Source organism: Mchenga conophoros, linkage group LG14, assembly GCF_057382185.1.
Source record: "Mchenga conophoros isolate Kocher_MC1m ecotype Shallow Benthic linkage group LG14, M_conophoros_male_GT1.1, whole genome shotgun sequence".
In the NCBI taxonomy this organism is placed as follows: domain Eukaryota; kingdom Metazoa; phylum Chordata; class Actinopteri; order Cichliformes; family Cichlidae; genus Mchenga; species Mchenga conophoros.
In genome coordinates this window covers 39,936,221-39,956,600 of record NC_140539.1, presented here as the reverse complement: position 1 = coordinate 39,956,600, position 20,380 = coordinate 39,936,221, and the positions used below count along the sequence as shown (strand labels likewise).

The following is a 20,380-nucleotide window of genomic DNA, read 5'->3' as shown; positions in this document are numbered from 1 at the left end:
CAGTGTGTTCCTTCAGCTGGGTCAGCCTAGAAGAAGAGATTTGTTGGATCGACATGATCTCGTAGTCTGCTGTTTCATCACTGTGCTGATCTGTCGAGCTTGTGGGAGCACGGGACAAAGTGTCGGCGAGGTACATCTGCGAGCCTTTTTTGTACACCATCTGAAAGTTGTACTTCTGCAGTCTGAGCATCATGCGCTGCAGTCTGGCTGGAGCTGAGGATAGTGACTAACGGCTGGTGATCGGTTTCGATTTGGATTTGCTTTCCATAGATGTAATCATTGAACTTGGAACATGCGAATACAACTGCAAGAAGTTCCTTCTCGATCTGTGCATAGCGCATTTCGGTCTGCGTCAGAGTATGAGAGGAGTAGGCGATCGGGGCGCCTTCCTGGAGGCATGCAGCCCCAAGTCCATACTGCGAGGCATCACACATTAGCGTGACGGGTTTCTGGACGCCGTAGTAGCTGAGAGTGGGTGGACTTGTTAGGCTCTGTTTTAAGGCATTGAATGCATCTTGATGCTGCTTCAGCCAGTACCACTGAATGTCTTTGCACGTTAGCTCCCGAAGTGGGGCTGAGAGCTCACTGAAATTAGGAATGAACTTTCCTAGGTAATTAATCATCCCTAAGAAGCGTTGGAGAGCTATGACGTTTTCAGGTGTGGGCATCTCCTTAATTGCTTTAGTCTTTGCTGGGTCAGGCTTTAAGCCCTTGCTTGTGAAAACGTGACCAACATAGCAGACTTCTATGAGACAGAATTTGCACTTTAGAGGATTGAGTCTCAGCTTGACTTCCCTTGCACGGTCGAGTACCTTTCTGAGATTCTGTTCATGCTCTTTCATATCTCTTCCGCTGATGATTATGTCGTCGACGATCCAGCAAAGATCTGCTCCATTGCACACTGGAACACCTCGCTGGCTGAGTTTATTCCATACGGCATTCTGAGAAAGCGGAATCTGCCAAACGGAGAGCTGAAAGTCGTGAGCATGGATGAATTTTGGTCGAGCGTTATCTGCCAAAAGGAGCATTTCGCATCCACGACAGAAAAAACTTTGGAGTTAGGCATTTGGGTGGCTACCTCCTCTATAGTACCCATAGGGTGATGCGGGCGTTTCAGCGCTTTGTTTAGATCTCTTGGATCGATGCAGAGTCTGATGTCATCTGAATTTTTCTTGTGGGTCGCCACCATAGACAACACCCATTCTGTTGGCTCGGTGACAGGGGTGATCACACCCAACTCGACCATGCAGGTTAATTCTGCTTTAACCTTGTCTTGCATTGGAACTGGTATTTTGCGTGCAAGCTTTACTACTTTACTACTTTCATGGAATAGGTAACCGGAAGCTTACCAAGTTTATCTTTGAAGAGGTCTGAATACTCTAAGAAGATTTTTGAAAAGGTGTTTTCCACATCCTTGGATACATGGTGGACTTCTTTGTTCAATGTGATTAATTGTAAGCGGAGTGAGTCTGGTAAGCCAAGTAGGGGTTATACGTCTCGTTTCACTACGAAGAACTGCAGAGGGTATTCCTTTCCTGCAGAGTGGCATGAGAGTGTCGCGGTGCAAGTTGTTTGAATTTCCTCTCCTCCATATGCCACCAGTTTAGTTTTCTGTGATGGCAGGAGTTTTTCATCTTGTCTCTGTTGTTCAAAAAGGTCAGCCGGCATGACATTACATGTCCACCTTGAGCTCTATGGGTTTTCCATTAATATGCACCATGGTGAAAATGTCATTCTTGTATGGAAAGCAGGGGTTTATAGTGTCTATATTAATTCCATTCACATAGAACATTTCCTCATCACTGCTAGGCGCTTGCATCTCAATGTGGTTAACGGGTCTCTTTTTGAATTGCCGTGTTTGTGATGACTTGCAGCATTTCTGGAAGTGATTCCATTTTTGGCACTTATGGCATTGCTGGCCATATGCTGGGCATTTGTCTCTTTTTGCCTCGTGGCAGTTGTTGCAGTTTGTTATTGCGTGAGCGGGCCTATGTTCTGGTTGTGTTGCACGCTCATTGCCTGTCTTCGTCTTGACTTTGTGTAGATGTTTTTCTTTATAATGTGATGCAAGGTATCCACCTTTGCGGCCATTTGTGTCATGGTCCTGTGGCCATGGCTCAGTGACTTTGTGTTTATGTTCTTTATTGTTATTACTTTCATTATTATTCGTGGCTGTTTTGGGATGGTTTGTGTTTGGGATTTTAGACACTGGGTTCTGGGTTTGTGCTCCCTCTATTGGTCCCTGGTGTTAGTGTTCCCCTGTCTCGTCAGGTTAATCAGGTCCAGCTGTTTCCCCCACCTGTGTGTGATTTCCCAGTGTCTCTCTGTGGTACTTATAGTGTGTGTTTTCCTCTGCTCCTCGTCGCGTCGTCTGTGTTTATACCCTGTGAAATCCCCTGTGTCCTCTCCCTGCTGTTCTCCCTTCATGTTCAGGTTTGCCACTCCTTTGTGTAGTTTCGCCCAGTTTAGTTCATCCTTAGTTCTGTTTTGCCATCTCCACTTTATGTTTGGTATTGTACCATACCATACCATACCATACCAACTTTATTTCTAAAGCACTTTAACATAAAACCAGAGTTTCACAAAGTGCTGTACATGTTAATAGCATACGTAAAGAAAATTAAAATGAGATACGATAAAATAAATAGATACAATAAATTGAAACATGTTAAAACAAATTGAGTCAACCCCTCTAATCAATGCCAAAGGCTTCAGCGAATAAATATGTTTTAAGAAGACTTTTAAATTCAGAGAGAGAAGAGGCCTGCCTAACATGCAAGGGCAGATCATTCCACAACTTTGGAGCAGCTACAGCAAAAGCACGATCACCTTTAAATTTATACTTAGTTTTCGGTACCTTAAGGAGTTGCTGATTGGCGGACCTAAGGGAACGGGCAGGTGTATATGGTTGTAGTAGCTCCGAGAGGTAGGGGGGGGCCAGGCCATTAAGAGATTTAAAAGCAAATAAGAGAATTTTAAAAACAATCCTAAAATGTACAGGTAGCCAGTGGAGTGAAATTAAAATAGGGGTAATGTGCTCAAACTTTTTTGTTCCAGTTAAAAGACGTGCTGCAGCATTTTGCACAACCTGCAGGCGCCTAATGGACGCATCACTAACCCCAAAATAAAGTGCGTTACAATAATCCAGCCTAGAAGTAACAAAGGCATGGATTACTGTCTGAAAATGCTGTTTCGATAAGATAGGCTTTATTTTGGCTAATTCCCTCAAATGAAAAAAGCTAGATCTTACAACAGCTCTGACCTGGCTTTCAAGTTTAAGATTTGCCTCTATTTTAACTCCCAGATTAGTGATGACTGGTTTAACATACTGTGCCAGTGAACCAAGGTCTATAATAGTGGCCTCAGAAGCGCCACCAAAAACCATCACTTCTGTTTTCTGTTCATTAAAATGTAAAAAGTTCAAAGCCATCCAAGTCCTTATTTCATCAAGGCATCTGAGCAGCGGGTCTACTGAGAAGCCATTTATCTTTTTAAGTGGGAAATAAATCTGGGAGTCATCGGCGTAGCAGTGGAAAGAAATCCCATGTTTCCTGAAAATAGACCCAAGGGGTAGGAGATATAGAGAGAAAAGAAGCGGGCCTAAAACTGAACCCTGTGGAACCCCACATTGAAGAGAAGCAGTAGAGGATACAAACTCCCCTAGTTTCACAGAGAAAGTTCGCTCTGCCAAATAGGATCTGAGCCACTGCAGTGCGGCACTCCGCATACCCACCAACTGCTCTAAACGGGAAAAAATATTATGATCCACTGTATCAAAAGCAGCAGTTAAATCTAACAGCACAATAATAACACAGTCACCTGAGTCATTTGCCAAAAACACATCATTAAAAACTCTTAAAAGGGCAGATTCAGTACTATGTAAAGCTTTAAAACCAGATTGGAAAACTTCTAAAATACCGTGTTCTTCTAGGAAGGACATTAATTGCTTGTAAACTACCTTTTCAAGAATCTTTGAGATAAAAGGCAGTTTGGAAATAGGTCTGTAATTCGCAATAATATCAGGATCAAGAGCAGGTTTTTTGAGTAGAGGCTGAATCACTGCATGTTTGAGATTGACAGGTACAACACCAGAGGACAGACTACTATTTACAATGGATTGTACAGCTGATGCTATAGTGAGAAAAACCTCTTTGAAAAATCGAGGAGGGAGAGCATCATAAGGGGAACCTGAGGGCTTCATGTGAGCAACCAACTCCTGCAAGCAGAGCATGGAAACTGGCTCGAACCTGTCAAAGACAGCAGAACTAGGGACAGGGGTAGAAGGGTCGGGAACGGACTGGGAAGTCTGTGCTTTGACAGATAGCACTTTATCAATAAAAAAGTGTAGGAAGTTTTCACAAATTTCCTGAGAAGACTCGACAGAAGACTGTGGAGCATGAAGGACCATGTCAATAGTCTTAAATAAGACATGAGGCTTACGACAATTTGCCTGAATAATAGTAGCGAAATGTTTCCTCTTAGCATCTTTTACAGTTTTCTGGTAAGAATTCCAGTAATCTTGTAACATTTGGTATGACACCTGAAGTTGATCCTTCTTCCATTTACGTTCAGCTCTCCTGCACTTTCTTCTGGCAGCCCGGGTGTCTTCATTCAGCCAGGGTTCAGATTTGGCTTTAACTTGCTTAAGCTTAAAGGGGGCCACTGAATCTAAAGCAGTTTGGCAGACAGAATAAAACCACGTACTCAGCTCTTCTGTATCATTGCATATGAAATCAGGAAGGCCGCCGTTCTGATTAAAAACAATAGAGAACTGTCCAGCAGAGGAAGGGTTAAAAATACGACAGCTCCTAGCAGCAACAGGAGGAAGATTAACTTTAGTACAAGGAAGGAAAACCTCGAACAGGACAGGCCTATGGTCTGACCATACAACATCACAAACCTCTAAGTTAGAGACAGGTAAATTGTGAGTTAAAACAAGATCCAACGTGTGCCCATATTTTTGTGTAGGCACAGACACAGGTTGCACAAGATCAAAAGAGTCAATAAGATTTAAAAAGTCCTTTGCCATTGGCTTGTCAGGGCAGCACATATGAATATTGAAGTCCCCAATAATAAGGACATGATCATATTTTGGCATAATTTCAGCCAACAGATCAGAAAAGTCATTTAAGAAGTTCTTATTGTATTTTGGGGGTCTGTAAACCACAGCACAGAGCACTGTGTGAGACCGACCTAGCTCAAACATGCTCAGTTCAAAGCTACTAGGTGAGGTTAATAATGGCAGTGGTTTACATTTATACTGCTTCTTAAAAACAACCGCTAGTCCTCCTCCTCTGCCTGATATTCGAGGAGAGTTTAAGAAGCAGCAGTCATCAGGTAAGAGATCTGTAAAAGCGCTGGACTCACCGGCCCTCAACCATGTCTCAGTTATACAGAGGAAATCCAGTCCTTGGGTCGTAAATAAATCCCTTAAAATAAAAGTTTTATTACTCAGCGATCTAGTGTTCACCAATCCAAACCTGGTGGAGGTCAGCGTGTTCGTGGCTGACAGCGAGACCCGACGCAGCGGCCGCAGGTTCTGTAGGTTCGCACCGTGCTGACGAAGATGAGGGGAAATCTTTCGTGGCTGGGACATCTGATCCGAGCCAACAACGGGCACCAGCCAGGCATCGATGGGCTCCAGAGAGCACGGAGAAAAGGCATGACAAGGTACCGATCCACGTTCGTTCCAAAGAGCCGGAGAAGAGCGCACCAAGTACGCCTTAAGTTTCACGAGTAGACCGCTACGTTTGCCCCGGCGTCTGAAACGCTTTCGCCGGGAGGCTGGGGCCAGGGTCCGACAGAGGTTAGCTGGTATCCCAGACAGGAATGGAGATAACGCCTTATGTCCATTATAAGTTGTATTGGTAAGATCACTGGCAACTAGTCGGAGGTCCAAAAGTTTTTGGCGATTGTACATTAAAAGAGGGTTGACTCTAGCAATAAAAAACAACATAAGCAAACACAACAGAGGAAGAGCCAGACGGCGAGCCACACACACTGGCGCCATCTTGAAACTCAATTATTGTCAATAAATCGCCTTCATATCTGAGTAAGTGCTGCATTTGAGTCCTCCTTCCACTCTTCACACGGCCACTGACCCGGACCGTGACAGTACGACGCGACCACGAGATGGACCCAGCAGCGCTTAACCCGTCCAAGGAGCTACGGGAGAATCTAATCGATGCCACACAGGAGCTTATCGACCTGTGGCTGGAAAACCCGGGTGGCACGTCCCAGCGCGCTATAGAGAGGCGGCTACAGCGTCTGGTGACCGGTCTCCCATGGCTTCTAGGCTCGCTTTGTTCGTGGGAGCGGGAGTTTCTCCTTTTGGATCTTGGACTTCACCCCCCATCTGCATTCCCTTTCGAGCAGCCCGATGCGGTGAGGGAGCGGGACGCTTTGGCTTCCCCAGATTCCGGGACTTTGTTTTCTGGGGCTATTCAGAGCGGGATGAGAGACAGTATGGATCGCTTACCTACCTTCGTGGTAACGGATCCTTCCCAAGTGGGCGTCTACAAACCCTCTGCAAAACTGACAGACTGTGTCTCTGCCGCCCCTTCTGAGCCAGGACTTTTTCGCCATTCTCCGGCTCAGTTCTGTGTCCAGCCACAAGCTTCCCGGTCTGTAGCTCAACCGTTAGCCTCCCTAAGGCCACAATTACCTGTTCTGCCGCCGCTCCAGTTAGCCACTCAGCCACCACCACCGCTAGCATCGCTACAACCCATAGTTCAGTTAATGGCTGAGTCACAATATTCACACTGTTTTTCCACCGCTGTTTCTAAGCAGGGAGATGAACTGTTTTACAACGGACCTGTTCCTCAAAAGCTGGCAACATTAGAGACTGTTGCTCACTCCGGGGCTTCCTCAGAGGCTGGGTTACTGCCCTCAGCTTACTCTGGACCCCTGGAGGCCAAGATGCCAGCTGTGAACTGCACCGGGCTGTCACTGCCTGAGCAGGGTCAGTGCTCTGCGCAGCTGCAGCCCTCCGTATGTGTGCCGGAGGCCCATGTGCCTACTGGTTTTGTTTCATGTGTGCCGGAGGCCCACGTGCCTACTGGTTTTGTTTCATGTGTGCCGGAGGCCCACGTGCCTACTGGTTTTGTTTTGTGTGTGCCGGAGGCCCCGGTGCCCGCTGGTTCTGCGGCTGTTTTCGCTGGGGGCCCCGAGGAGCCCGTCCAGCCTCCTGCTTCGCCTGCTGGGGGGCCCGAGGAGCCCGTCCAGCCTCCTGCTTCGCCTGCTGGGGGGCCCGAGGAGCCCGTCCAGCCTCATGCCACACCGACTGCCACGTCGGCTGGGGGGCCCGAGGAGCCCGTCCGGCCTCATGCCACACCGGCTGCCACGTCGGCTGGGGGGCCCGAGGAGCCCGTCCGGCCTCCTGTGGCTGCTTCTCCACCTGTGGCTGCAGCACCGCCTCCTGCAGTACCACCACCGGCAGTGCTACCGCCTGCTACAGCCACACCTCAGCCTGAGGACCCATCCTCACCTGGCCCGGCTTCATCCTCACCTGGCCCAGCTTCATCCTCGCCTGGCCCAGCTTCAGCTTCAGCCTCGCCTGGCCCAGCTTCAGCTTCAGCCTCACCTGGTCCAGCTTCATCCTCGCCTGGTCCAGCTTCAGCTTCAGCCTCACCTGGTCCAGCTTCATCCTCGCCTGGTCCAGCTTCATCCTCAGCTTCAGCCTCGCCTGGTCCAGCTTCAGCTCCAGCGTCAGCTTCGCCTGGTCCAGTTTCAGCGTCAGCTTCATCCTCGCCTGGCCCGGCTTCAGCTACAGCTTCGTCCTCGCCCGGCCCAGCTTCACCCTCGTCTGGTCCAGCCTTCGTGTCTGCATCCTCGTCTGGTCCAGCCTTCGTGTCTGGATCCTCGTCTGGTCCAGCCTTCGTGTCTGCATCCTCGTCTGGTCCAGCCTTCGTGTCCGCATCATCGCCTGCAGCAGCGTCTTCATCATCTTCGCCTGCGGCAGCTTCATCATCTTCGCCTGCTGCGGCCCCGGCTTCCGTGCCTTCAGCCTCGCCTGGCCCGGCCTCGTTTGGGTCTGGAGCTAAACGGCCGTTTTCTAGACCACTGGCTAGGCTACTGGCCGGGCGCCGTCGCCTGACTGGCCGCCGTTGCCTTCCGCACGGCCGGCCCCCGGACCGCCATTGCCTGAGCGGCCGCCGTTGCCTTCCGCACAGCCGGCCCCCGGACCCTCTTCGCCTGAGTGGCCGCCGTTGCCTTCCGCACGGCCGGCCCCCGGACCGCCGTTGCCTTCTGCACGGCCGGCCTCCTGGACCTTTTGCGCGCCACCACGGCCTTCTTCGTGGCCGGCCTCCTGAACTGTCCCATCCTGGCCTCCTGTGTTATCGGGCCCCGGGCCGGCCACCTGAACTGTGTTTCGGACTCTGCTCCCCTGTGAGTTTTGTGTGCCTTTTTTTGGGACTCTGGGGCCTCCATCTTTGGTCATGGCCCGATCCCTCCGTCCTGGGCCCCCTGCCGCCCGCCCGGATCTGGTGGTGTGTTTCTGTGGCCCTTGAGGGGGGGGTACTGTCATGGTCCTGTGGCCATGGCTCAGTGACTTTGTGTTTATGTTCTTTATTGTTATTACTTTCATTATTATTCGTGGCTGTTTTAGGATGGTTTGTGTTTGGGATTTTAGATACTGGGTTCTGGGTTTGTGCTCCCTCTATTGGTCCCTGGTGTTAGTGTTCCCCTGTCTCGTCAGGTTAATCAGGTCCAGCTGTTTCCCCCACCTGTGTGTGATTTCCCAGTGTCTCTCTGTGTACTTATAGTGTGTGTTTTCCTCTGCTCCTCATCGCGTTGTCTGTGTTTATACCCTGTGAAATCCCCTGCGTGCTCTCCCTGCTGTTCTCCCTTCATGTTCAGGTTTGCCACTCCTTTGTGTAGTTTCGCCCAGTTTAGTTCATCCTTAGTTCTGTTTTGCCATCTCCACTTTATGTTTGGTATTGTCAATAAATCGCCTTCATATCTGAGTAAGTGCTGCATTTCAAGGTTCAAGGTTCAAGGCTCTAGGTTCTTTATTATTTGTCACATGCATAGTTATACAAGTATAACACACAGTGAAATGTAGCCTGACACACTCCTCGACATGTGCAAAAATTGGGGGGGGGGGGGGGGGGGGGGTGTAGAGGAAGAACATTATATATATATATATATATATATATATATATATATATATATATATATACACATATATATATACACATATAGTATATACACTGGGTGAATGTGCAGTAGTAGCAGCAAGCAGGTGAATTCTGTACATTAATATGAATAGATATCTGACTATTTTACAGGATAGACAATATAAACATATTTAAAATTAAAGGAATTGGAATGTACATTGTGCCTTGGTTTAGTGTCTGGAAGAGTCCTGACTCAGTCAATTATAGATGATTTGAGAGGGCGGGTGTGTGTGTTTAGGGCACGGATGGCTTGGGGATAGAAGCTCCTCTTGAGTCTCTCTGTCCTTGCCCGGAAGATGCGGAACCTTCTACCAGATTGCAGAAGTTGGAACAGTTTGTTGCCAGGATGGGACGGGTCCTTCAGTATCTGCGCTGCTCTAGTCCGGCATCTCCTGGTGTAGGTGTCCTGAAGCGGGGGGAGAGCAATCCTGCAGCAGCGTTCTGCTGTACGGATCACTCTCTGGAGAGCTTTTTGGTCCTTCACACAGCTGTTCCCGAACCACGATGTCATGTTCTGTGTGAGGATGCTCTCCACAGCGCCTGTATAGAAAATCCTGAGGATCTTTGGAGAGACCCTGAACTTCCTCAGTTGTCGTAGGTGATACAGGCGCTGCCTAGCCTTTTTGGTCTGGACCTGAATGTGGGCAGCCCATGTCAGGTCTGAGGAGATGTGGACACCAAGATACTTGAAGGACTGCACCCTCTCCACTGGAGCTCCATTGATGATGATGGGCTTGTAGTCTCTGTGCTGACCCCTTCTGAAGTCCACCACCAGCTCCTTGGTCTTGCTGACGTTCAGCTGGAGGTGGTTGTCCTGGCACCACGATGCCAGATTCTTCACTTCATCCATGTAGGCCGTCTCATCGTTGTTGGAGATGGCACCCAACACCACTGTGTCGTCAGCAAACTTCACAATGGTGTTGGAGCCATGGGTGGCCACACAGTCTGAAGTGTAGAGGGAGTAGAGCAGTGGCGAGAGGACACATCCCTGAGGTGCTCCTGTGTTGATGGTGATGCTGTTGGAGAAGCACCTGCCCACCCTCACCACCTGAGTTCTGCCAGTGAGGAAGTCCAACACCCATGCACACAGACGGCTGTTAAGTCCCAGATCCCTCAGCTTTGTGAACAGTCTGCTGGGCACTATTGTGTTAAACGCTGAACTGTAATCAACAAACAGCATTCGCACATAGTTACCCTGTTTCTTGTCCACGTGGCTGAGAGTGGTGTGTAGGACGTGGGCGATGGCATCCTCTGTGGATCTGTTGGATCTGTAGGCGAACTGCAGCGGATCTGTGGTGTCTGGGATGGAGGAGGAGATGATGTTCTTCAGCAGCCTCTCAAACACCTTCATTACTACCGAGGTCAGTGCAACTGGCCGGTAATCGTTCAGGGATGAGGGTTTGCTGTTCTTGGGCACAGGGATGATGGTGGATCTTTTGAAGCATGTGGGGACCACAGACTTCGCCAGGGACTCGTTGAAGATGTAAGTGAACACACCTGCTAGCTGGTCAGCACAGCAGCGCAGCAGACGGCCGGTGATGCCGTCTGGCCCCGCCGCTTTCCTTGTGTTCACTCTCCTCAGTGCCGCTCGGACGTCATGCTCCGCGATGCTGGTCACCGGTCTCTCGCTGATGACGTCACTGTCCTCGGTAGTCAGGCGGTAGATAGCATTAGCCGCCTGGCTAACCTCGAAATGGGCGTAGAACCGATTCAGCTCGTTGGTGAATGCAGAGTCGGCATTGATCGGCGCAGTGTCCCTGGCTTTGTAGTCCGTAATGGTGCGTAGTCCGTGCCACATACTCCGTGTGTCGCCCTGGTGGAAGCGGGACTCCACACGTTCCCGGTACCGGCGTTTGGCATCTCTCACCGCGCGCCGCGCGCCATATGAGGCCGCTTTGTAGGCGCTCATATCGCCAGTGGCGAGACCCGCGTTGTAGGAGGCGGTCCTGGCGTTTACTGCAGTGCGGATCGATCTGTCCATCCACGGTTTCTGGTTTGGGAATGTGGTGACTCTCGCAGTGGGGATAATCTCCTCCGCTAGCATATTGACGAAGCATACTGCTACTTCCGTAAACTCGTTGATGTCGACTGCGCATGCTCTGAACATGTCCCAGTCTACGTCGTTGAGTGCGTCCTGTAGCGTAGCTTCTGATTGGGCAGTCCACCGTTTTACTTCCTTCGTGGTCACGTCTTCCCTCCGTATGCTTTGTTTATACTGGGGAATGAGGAAGATGGCGTTGTGGTCAGACTTCCCAAAAGCCGGGTGTGAGACAGCTTTGTAGCCCTGCTTGTATGGCGTGTAGCAGTGATCCAAAATCCGATCCCCTCTCGTTGGACACGAGACATGCTGGTAAAAGTTTGGCATGACTTGTCTGAGGTTCGCTTTGTTAAAGTCTCCTGCTACAATGAGGGCTGCGCCCGGGTCCTTGTTTTGAAGCGAGCTCAGCACATCATGTAATTCGGACAAAGCCATACCTGTGTCCGCTTGGGGTGGGATGTAGACCGCCGTGGCGATGACTGAGGTGAACTCACGGGGCAGATAGAAAGGGCGGCACTTAATGCTCAGGAACTCCAGATGTGGCGAGCAGCCGCTGGAGAGAGTAGAAATACTCCTGGCATCACACCACTTTCTGTTTACCATGAAACACACTCCTCCACCTTTGGTTTTGTTCGACTCTGCCGTTCTGTCCGCGCGGAGCACAAAGAATGAATCCGACAGAGTTACGGCCTGGTCCGGCACGGTGGGGGACAGCCATGTCTCCGTGAAGCACAGAATGTTGCAGTCCCTCATGTCACGTTGGAAGGTGACCCTTGCTCTTAGGTCATCGAGCTTGTTCTCCATGGATTGTACATTGGCCAGTAGGATACTGGGCAGTGGTGCGCGATGCGCCTGCTGTCTCAGTCTGTTCCTAATACCAGCGCGTTTTCCCCGGCGCTTCTTTGTTCTGCGCCTCGGATGAGCGGCCCATCCTTTGTTGTTCTCCGCGCCGCGTAGAATCTCTGGCGGCCAGGAAGGGTCAGGTTTAAAAGTGTCCATGATTAGATGTGCAACCTTGGCACCGATGTTTACAAGTGATCCGCTGTCGTATACTATAAGACTAGAGGATTTTGGGATGTAAACCAGAGCAAAAAATAAGTAAAAAACAAGAAAAGTGGATAGTCGGAGCGGAGCGGTCAGGAAGGCGTCTGGACGTGGCCGCGCCATCTTGGATCATCATTTGAGTCCTCCTTTCCACTCTTCACACGGCCGCTGACCCGGACCGTGACAATTTGTTTTGGAGCTGCTAGAGTTTTATATGTTGATCTGTCTGCTCGAATATCTGGCACATTTCAATTGCTTTGCTCAAAGTTAGGTCACTGTCGCGCAGCAGTTGCTTTCTCATGCTGTCACTATTTATACCACAAACGAGTCTGTCTCTGATAGCTCGTCTTTAAGCTGGCCAAATCTGAAACTGCCTGCCTTATTTTTCAAGTCGCTCACGTAAGACTCAATTGTTTCATCTGGTCGTTGGTTTCTGGTGTTAAACTTGTGCCTTTCCATTGTTATGTTTGTTTGGGGATTACACAGTTCCCGAAATTTGCACTTGAGACATTCCGGGTCTTCTCTCGATTCTGCTTCGGTCACCAATCGTCTGTGTTCTCCTTCCCCCACGTGCACAGCAGGTGCATAAACGAAGGCGCACTCCCGCTCGATGGCTTCAGAGCCGGCCAGGTTTAGCAGGATGAACGCTCTAGTTCGAACATCCTTATCGGAATGAGCAGCAGCTATGAATATGTCGTATTCCTGCTCGAATACACACCACTTCTCGGCGATGTTTCCACTGAACACCAAAGGTTCTGGCCTATGGAATCCGTCTGACGTGGTCGTTGATGCTTAATAGCCTTTGCTACGATAGCCAAGCAACGCTAGCTGGTTGTTTGCTTCGTCCGCAAAGTGCTGAGAAAACGTTAGCCTGACAGCTCGGCAGGGCTGTAGCACACGACCAAACCACAACTTCTGACACCATGTTTTATGTTCAGTAATGACTCTGGATTCGTGATTACTAGCAAGCTTTGTTTTACTACGTAACCGAGCAGCCATTACATGTAAGCAACTTCACTCCCGCGGGGGGGCGGGTCTCACCTTCGCGCTGTCTCACTGCGTGCGTGCACAGCGTACTACTTGGAACAGGTATATGAAAGCAGCATTAACGAACAATATTAGTCAGATGTTCTACAATAACCAAACAGCAGCGAACTTTAATACTTTCACTAAACATAAGATGGCTTAGATGGCGTTTTTCCTGAGACCTGAGGATGTCCTGAAATGAACACCATAGCATCAGATCACATCAAATATCGCATGTTGTTGTTTGAGGTTCTGGTAGAAAAACCATTTAATGTTAAGCTGTTATCATTTTTAATAAACTTGAAGTTATATTTGGTTATTGATTTTTCGATGCATGCTAACAGGTAAATCGTTGTTTTGTCTTTTGTCTTAATAAAGTCATCTTAACGCCATCAAACTCTATCCAAACTATCTTTGGCCTTTCATTATGCTCATATGTCAACTTATTCATTTTTCTGATGTTTGGTCTCTGCATGATCACATGGTGTTCAGGCCGGTGTTGATTAGAGCTGCAGCTCTGAGATTCCCAGTAGTGTGACAGAAAGAGCCAATTAAGCAGCCCCGATAATTAATCCCTGTGTTCTTCTCAAAGGAAGCCAAATTCTGTTGTACTGACCTCGGGACCAATTAGCTTCAAAAGGAAAATGGGAACAAATATACAGATGAAATACCTGAAGGAAGGAGCAACAGTCAAATTAGATAAACCTCAGAGGAAACATCTGCGCTCCTCTGAATTCAATATCAGAGCAGGAAATAATATCACGCTGCAGCTTTTCATCGTAGGAGGAAAGATATAATCACTTATATAATAGTTATTTTCTTTCTGAAGAACATTTAAGTATTTATTTATTTTTGCACATGCTAGCAAACATAAAATGTGATTAGGAACTTAACTTAAAGTTTGTTAACTCAGTGTTTATCACACGAGAATCAGAATATGTATCGGCCTTATAAAACAGACATTGCGCTGGAGTTTTAAAAAAAAAACTGAATCTGGTATTCAGTGAAAAACACGTCAGAAGTGCGTGTGCACAAAAATCACCAGATTCAGAGTCGCGTCAGGTTGTCCCACATGTCTCTGCTCGTTGTCCTAACAGACCCACACCCTGACAAACCTCCGGAGACCGATGGGCTCAGGGACCTTTACACTGCCACAAGCTGCTTTGAGCCAATCACAGCGGTGCTGTGTTTGAGGTCAGCCTTTCAGTGGGACATGAGCAACTGGCTATAAGATGACTTGAGAAAAGACCGGGTTTTTCCTGACGTTAAACCAGCGCTGCAGGTAAGAAAGATCTTGTTTTCTCTTTCTTCTCGCTTTTGTTTGCTTTTTAAAACCAGTGTTTGGATTTAAAAAAATATTTTGGTTAGAGTCCAAACACTGAGACAGTTCTCAAAGTCAGAGGTGTGGACTCGAGTCACATGACTTGGACTCGAGTCAGACTCGAGTCATTAATTTTATGACTTTAGACTTGACTTGAAAAAATGTTGTAAGACTTGTGACTTGACTTGGACTTTTACACCAATGACTTGGGACTTGAATTGGACTTGAACCGGTTTACTTGAAAAGACTTGATATTTTACCCCAAATATAAAATTTAACATGCATATTATATAGAGATTGAAAATGTGACGTCATTCACGGGTAGAACCGCAAAGGATTCTGGGAACTCGTGGCAAGAGGTACTAGCGCACGCAGGCTTTCAATTAAAATCAGTTATACAGCGATAAAAAGAAACACAAAAATATCAAGAAGCTGTTGTATTATTAACTGCAATAGCCGGTCGCATGACAGCCACGGGAAGCCGACGGGTAAAGAGATCGGTTGTTATCGGATTACGTCGTTGAAGAGAAATTGTTCGAGCCATGTTTCCGAAGTAACAAAGACGCGACGGGTGTCCTGGATTGCAGCCATTCAAAGATCAAATATAACGTCCCAGAACACTCCAGCTCACAGGTTAGTCTGCTCCAAGCATTTCCACAAAGGTCAGTCTGCTGTTGTAGTTAATGCGTCATTTTCATAACATAATTGGTGATATAGGTTACAAGCAAGTCTGGCGCTGAACAGAAATTGTCGCGCTATGCTCCTTTATTTATTGTGCATAAATAGTGAATTGTCCTGACACAATATTGCGTTTCGCTTCTGTTATTATGGTACATTGACAAAAACATATACTTTTATTCACAGGATAAAACAGGTTTTTTGTATCACTAATTGCCCAGTACGATTACAGCATACAGTATTATTGTCACTGCTACATTTCTGTGATGCTACCAGAAATTATTTCCACTACTAATTAATTACCGTTGAGCTCAAAGGTTATATTAATAAACGGTTAACGAATGTGTATTTATGAAGACAATTTGTGAGACTGGTAAACTTATGATACGTACGATGGTCTTTACTTTCTACATGGTGCATTTCAAGGTCCTGCACCCATCCGTCGGTAAACTGTACCTGGGCTTGTTGCAGTGACCTGAAGTTACTAAACTTCATGAGTGTGTGCACTCACTCCAAGAACCGTATGATTATAAATATGCATATAAATATGCTACGATGAGATAGCTGACTTCATCTAACTAGCAAATGTTGTCCAGGCTACGTTGGTGATGCAGTTTTTTTTTTAAATGATATTTTTAAAAAAAAAATCATTTATTTATGTATGATATTTTTGTCATGCGATTTCAAAGCCGGTCCTACAAGCGCATCCAAGAATAACATGCAGCTTATCTCAGAACTGTCGGTGAAAATTATTCTTGGAGCTAGGTTTAATTGAGCTGCATTTTAAAGAGGTGCAATTTCACAATTTGTGTATATTTTCTAAGTTCACTATTTTGTCATGTGTTGAGAAAAACACAGATTTTAAAATTACATGGTCTAATATTTACATTTAGCATAACTGCAACATGCTTTTTTTCGTTTTTTTTTTAAAGACTCGAAAGGACTTGAAATTCAAAGTTTCAGACTTGTGACTTGACTCGGACTTTTACACCAGTGACTTGAGACTCGACTCTGACTTGCCTGACATTACTTGAGACTTGACTTGAGACTTGAGGATAAAGACTTGAGACTTACTTGAGACTTGCAAAACAATGACTTGGTCCCACCTCTGCTCAAAGTACTCAGAGTACTTTTAATCAGCTATTTAAAAATAGAAACTAGTTTAATTTGAGGTGAAACACAGAATGCAACGATGTGCAAATCTCAGAAACCCATATTTTATTCTATTTACGTGATGGCAGCAGCACATCTGTAAAAGTAGGACAGGTCCATGTTTGCTCTCTAACGTCAGTGTGTGATGGTCTGATGGAGGATTCCAGCTGCTCAGCAGTCCTGGCTCTGCTTCGTCCTCTTCAGTCTAAGGACCTCCATGTTTGGATGGGTCTGACCTCAGATCTGTTTTAAGGAGTTTTGGTCCAGAGGACATGGTGCTGTTTCTCCATCGTGGTCACACGTGGCTTCATCTCTGTGTGATGGAGCAGTAACCTGCACGCTGAGCTGCTCGCTGGTTCTTTTGAAGTGTTCCTGAGCCCGTGCACTGATGTTGTAATGTACAGGTCACAGTTATCGGCCTTGTCCCTGTGCATGACGAGACGTTCAAAGACAATTTGGAACTGAAGAACATTATTCTGAAATTGCAGTTTTTTGCAGGCCTGTCACTGACCTGTTGCCAATTAGTTATCAAATGTTCCTCTCACTGTTTCTTACTTTTCCGGCCTTTTGTTGCCTCATCCTAACTTCTCTGAGACGTGTTGCTGCCATCAAATTAGATATCAGGAATATGTCCTCTGTGTTCTATTGTGAGTAAAATACGAGTTTGTGAGATTTAAAATCTTTGTATTCCGTTTACATTTTCAAAAGTTCCAGATGAACCAATGCACTAACTACTTATGTAGAAATCCCTTTTTTTTTTGGTCATTATTTACCAAAAAAAACCTGTTTAAAAGAAAAAAATACTGCACTGTTTTACAGCTACGGTTACAGCACCAAAATTCAGTGAACTTAAGCACAGCCGATTCTTTCACACATGTCGGTAAAGGCAGACTGCGCGGTGAGGTGCCCACCGCCAATTTAAATGAAGTATGCTCACTGTGTGTGCAATCTTTTCAGCAGCCTTAAAAATGTAATTGTGTTTGGAAGAAGTGGAAAATTTTAGCAGGCAAGAACTGCATTTGGATAAGTCCCCGTGTCCTCTCGGCGACGGTGGTGCTGACTGTTTCTGTGTGGCCGTCTCTGTGCAGGTGAAGCCAGAGCCATGTTGGAAGCACCGCTAAGCAGAAACTTCTCCCATTGCACATTTGTGTTACGAGGGTTTCCCTCGCTGCAGAAACACCGCCGGCTGTTGGCGCTGCCATTTAGCGCCTCCTACCTATTGGTGCTGCTCGGAAACTCGCTGCTGGTGTACGTCATCTGCAGCGTGGAGAGACTGCACAGCCCCATGTACCTCCTCATTTGCACGCTCTGCTTTGTTGACATCCTGGTTGTGACAACCATCATCCCCAACATGCTCCTTGGCTTTCTGTTCGACTGGAATGAGATTTCATTGGTGGGCTGCTTGACTCAAATGTTCTTCATTCATTTCCTGTCCTCAGTGGAGTCAACCCTGTTGTTGGCAATGGCACTGGACCGCTACTTCGCCATCTGCCGGCCACTGCGCTACAATGAAATAATTAACTCCTCCATGCTGGTGAGGCTAGTGCTCTTCACGCTGGTGCGCAGCGTCTCCATCATGGCGACGCTCGTAGGTTTGGCAGGTTCTCTGCAGTTCTGTGGTTCCAACGTAATCCAGCACTGCTACTGCGACCACATGGCGCTGGTCAGCCTGGCGTGTGACAGCACAAGCCGGAGCAGTGCAGCTGGCCTTGCTGTCATCATCTGCTTTGTAGGAGCTGACATACCAATTATTTTCTTTTCCTATATGAAGATACTGAGCGTGGTCTTGCGATCGGCAGCATCCGGTGAAGACAGCAGGAAAGCTTTTCACACCTGCAGCACTCACCTCATTGTTATGATGTGTTTTTACCTGGTGGGCAGCATCACCTTCCTCTCTCACAACCTGAACATCCCCATACCAACAGATATCAACAATTCCATGGGACTCATGTACATCCTTTTCCCAGCAACAATCAACCCTATCATCTACGGAGTACGAACCAAAGAAATCCGTGACAGCTTTCTGAGAATTTTCAAAAACAGAGCAAAGAAAATAATGACTGCGAAGGTTTCGTCTGCTGGAAAAGAAAAATCATGAAGCCCCTCTTCTGTGGGGTTTGGTTTATATGATCTTCATGAACCTCTTTTATGCAAACATACTTTTTTTTATACAACTAATGCCTGTAGTTTCAGACTCTGAAGTGGAAACAGGACCTTGGAACCATCCCAGAGTTTCAGATTATAGACGGCTGCTTTGAAACTGGGTTCTGCTCATATGCACCAAATTTTTGCTTTTGGGAGTTCTTGGGTGCTGGAGAATATCCCGCCTGGGAACTCTGTTGTCCAGTTGGGGTACCTCATTTTTTAATGTTGGCAATAACAGAGAAACTTGTTGATGGGGAGGAAGGGCTTGCTGGAGGCCAAGTGTTGTTCTGTTACTGGACTTCTGTGCTGTTGGTCTATAATGAACATTGGTTGATTTTGTCATTTTTTACTACATGCAATGGCCAACTCACCTGTCTCTGACCTGGACTAGGTGTATTAAGGAGGATGCCAGACAGCCATGAAAAATGAAAGTGTGCTGGGAGGATCTGGGACGGGCCTTGGAGTGGAGATCTTCACCTCCTGCAAAACTTTTGCAGCATTATTCTGATTGGGGCCAGGGACACCGAGTCTGAATGGACCACATTCAACACCACCACTGCTGATGTGACTGAATGAGGCTATGGCTGTAAGGTGTTTAGGGCACGTCATGGCAGAGCCCCACCAGTAAACACTGGAGGTAAAGGGAAATGTGATGGTGAAGGAGTAGACCTATCAGGGATAAAGGGCTTATGGGACAGTTGGCATGTTTAGGCAGAGTACGACCATGACATGAAAAAAGAGTGGGAGTTTTTCAGGGAGTGAGGTATTTGCTGCTGCTGCTCTTGTGACCTAAGCGCAGATATGCAGCAGAAAAATCAAACTGTGACTGCAAGGTATACATGAGTCTGAAAACCTCCTGCAAGACGTGTTATCTGAAGTCTAACTGTTAATGAATGCTCAGGGATTCAGACATGCTGTCGAAAGCATTTGCTGTTTGGTGAATCACTATAAAGCTTCTTTAAAAGGCATCTCTACAATTAACACATTCATTCATTTCCTTAAATGGAACACCCAGCATTAGGCATTAGCACAAGTACCGTATTTTTCACACTATAAGGCGCTCTTAGAATTATTTAATTTTCTCAAAAATTGACAGTGCGCCTTATGTATGAATTCTGGTTGTGCTTACTGACCTCAAACTGATTTTTTGTGGTACACGGCGCTCAAAACTATGTCAAAAATGTTTCAGTACAACTTTGGTAAGCTACGAAGCCGCACCGCTTGATGGATTGTCGGAGCATTATGGCTACTGTAGTCAGGAGCCTCGTGGAGTGATCTGGGTCCTAAACTCCGTCCTTCAGGTCCCAAAGTCAAACGAACACTGCAGCATCACTGAGAGTTAAAAACTGTCTAAATTCTTTCATCTTTAATAAAAGTGTAACAGGTGTAGCAATTAAGTTTAACATCCAGGCATCCATGAAAACAGAATTTATTCAATTTAAAGAAGTTAGAAGTTAGCAGGAAGTTAGCTCGCTAGTTTCCACCTAAACATGATATAGCATGTTCTGACTGGGAGATTTCTGAAAAATTTCAAACATACAGCTTTGTTATCACTTCCAACTTAAATGAAGACAGAAAACTAAACAGCAGTGACGTTTGTAGGGTTACTAAAGTTGGGCTAGCTGGTATATAATGATGTGCTACGTGACCGCTAGCTACACAGCTATGTTAGCATAACAAACACAGTGAAGCTGGAGGATGAACGCTAACTCTTTTCCACTCGATAAAAGTTAACGTGAGGGTTTCCGATGGTTAGGGACAAATGCAATCGCATGGCAGGATGCTGTAAACGGACCA

General features: G+C 46.9%; 2 protein-coding genes across 2 annotated transcripts in view; both read left to right on the top strand.

The window, feature by feature from the left end:
* LOC146560418 (uncharacterized) overlaps positions 1 to 8,042 on the top strand; it is a 358,436-nt gene extending 350,394 nt beyond the window's left edge. Inside the window, exons 4-5 of the mRNA XM_085244410.1 lie at positions 7,457 to 7,850; positions 7,904 to 8,042. Of these exons, the coding sequence (XP_085100536.1) occupies positions 7,457 to 7,850; positions 7,904 to 8,042 (533 nt within the window). The remainder of the gene's footprint in view (positions 1 to 7,456; positions 7,851 to 7,903) is intronic.
* A 9,498-nt stretch (positions 8,043 to 17,540) lies between these two features.
* On the top strand, positions 17,541 to 18,536 carry LOC146560417 (olfactory receptor 52K2-like). Its single transcript, XM_085244537.1, has one exon. It carries the CDS (start codon positions 17,541 to 17,543, stop codon positions 18,534 to 18,536), a length of 996 nt encoding a protein of 331 aa, XP_085100663.1.
* The last annotated feature ends 1,844 nt before the right edge of the window (positions 18,537 to 20,380 follow it).

What these genes read in the sequence shown, in the direction of transcription:
- LOC146560417 (XM_085244537.1), top strand. Translation starts at nt 17,541, where the DNA reads ATGTTGGAAGCACCGCTAAGCAGAAACTTCTCCCATTGCACATTTGTG.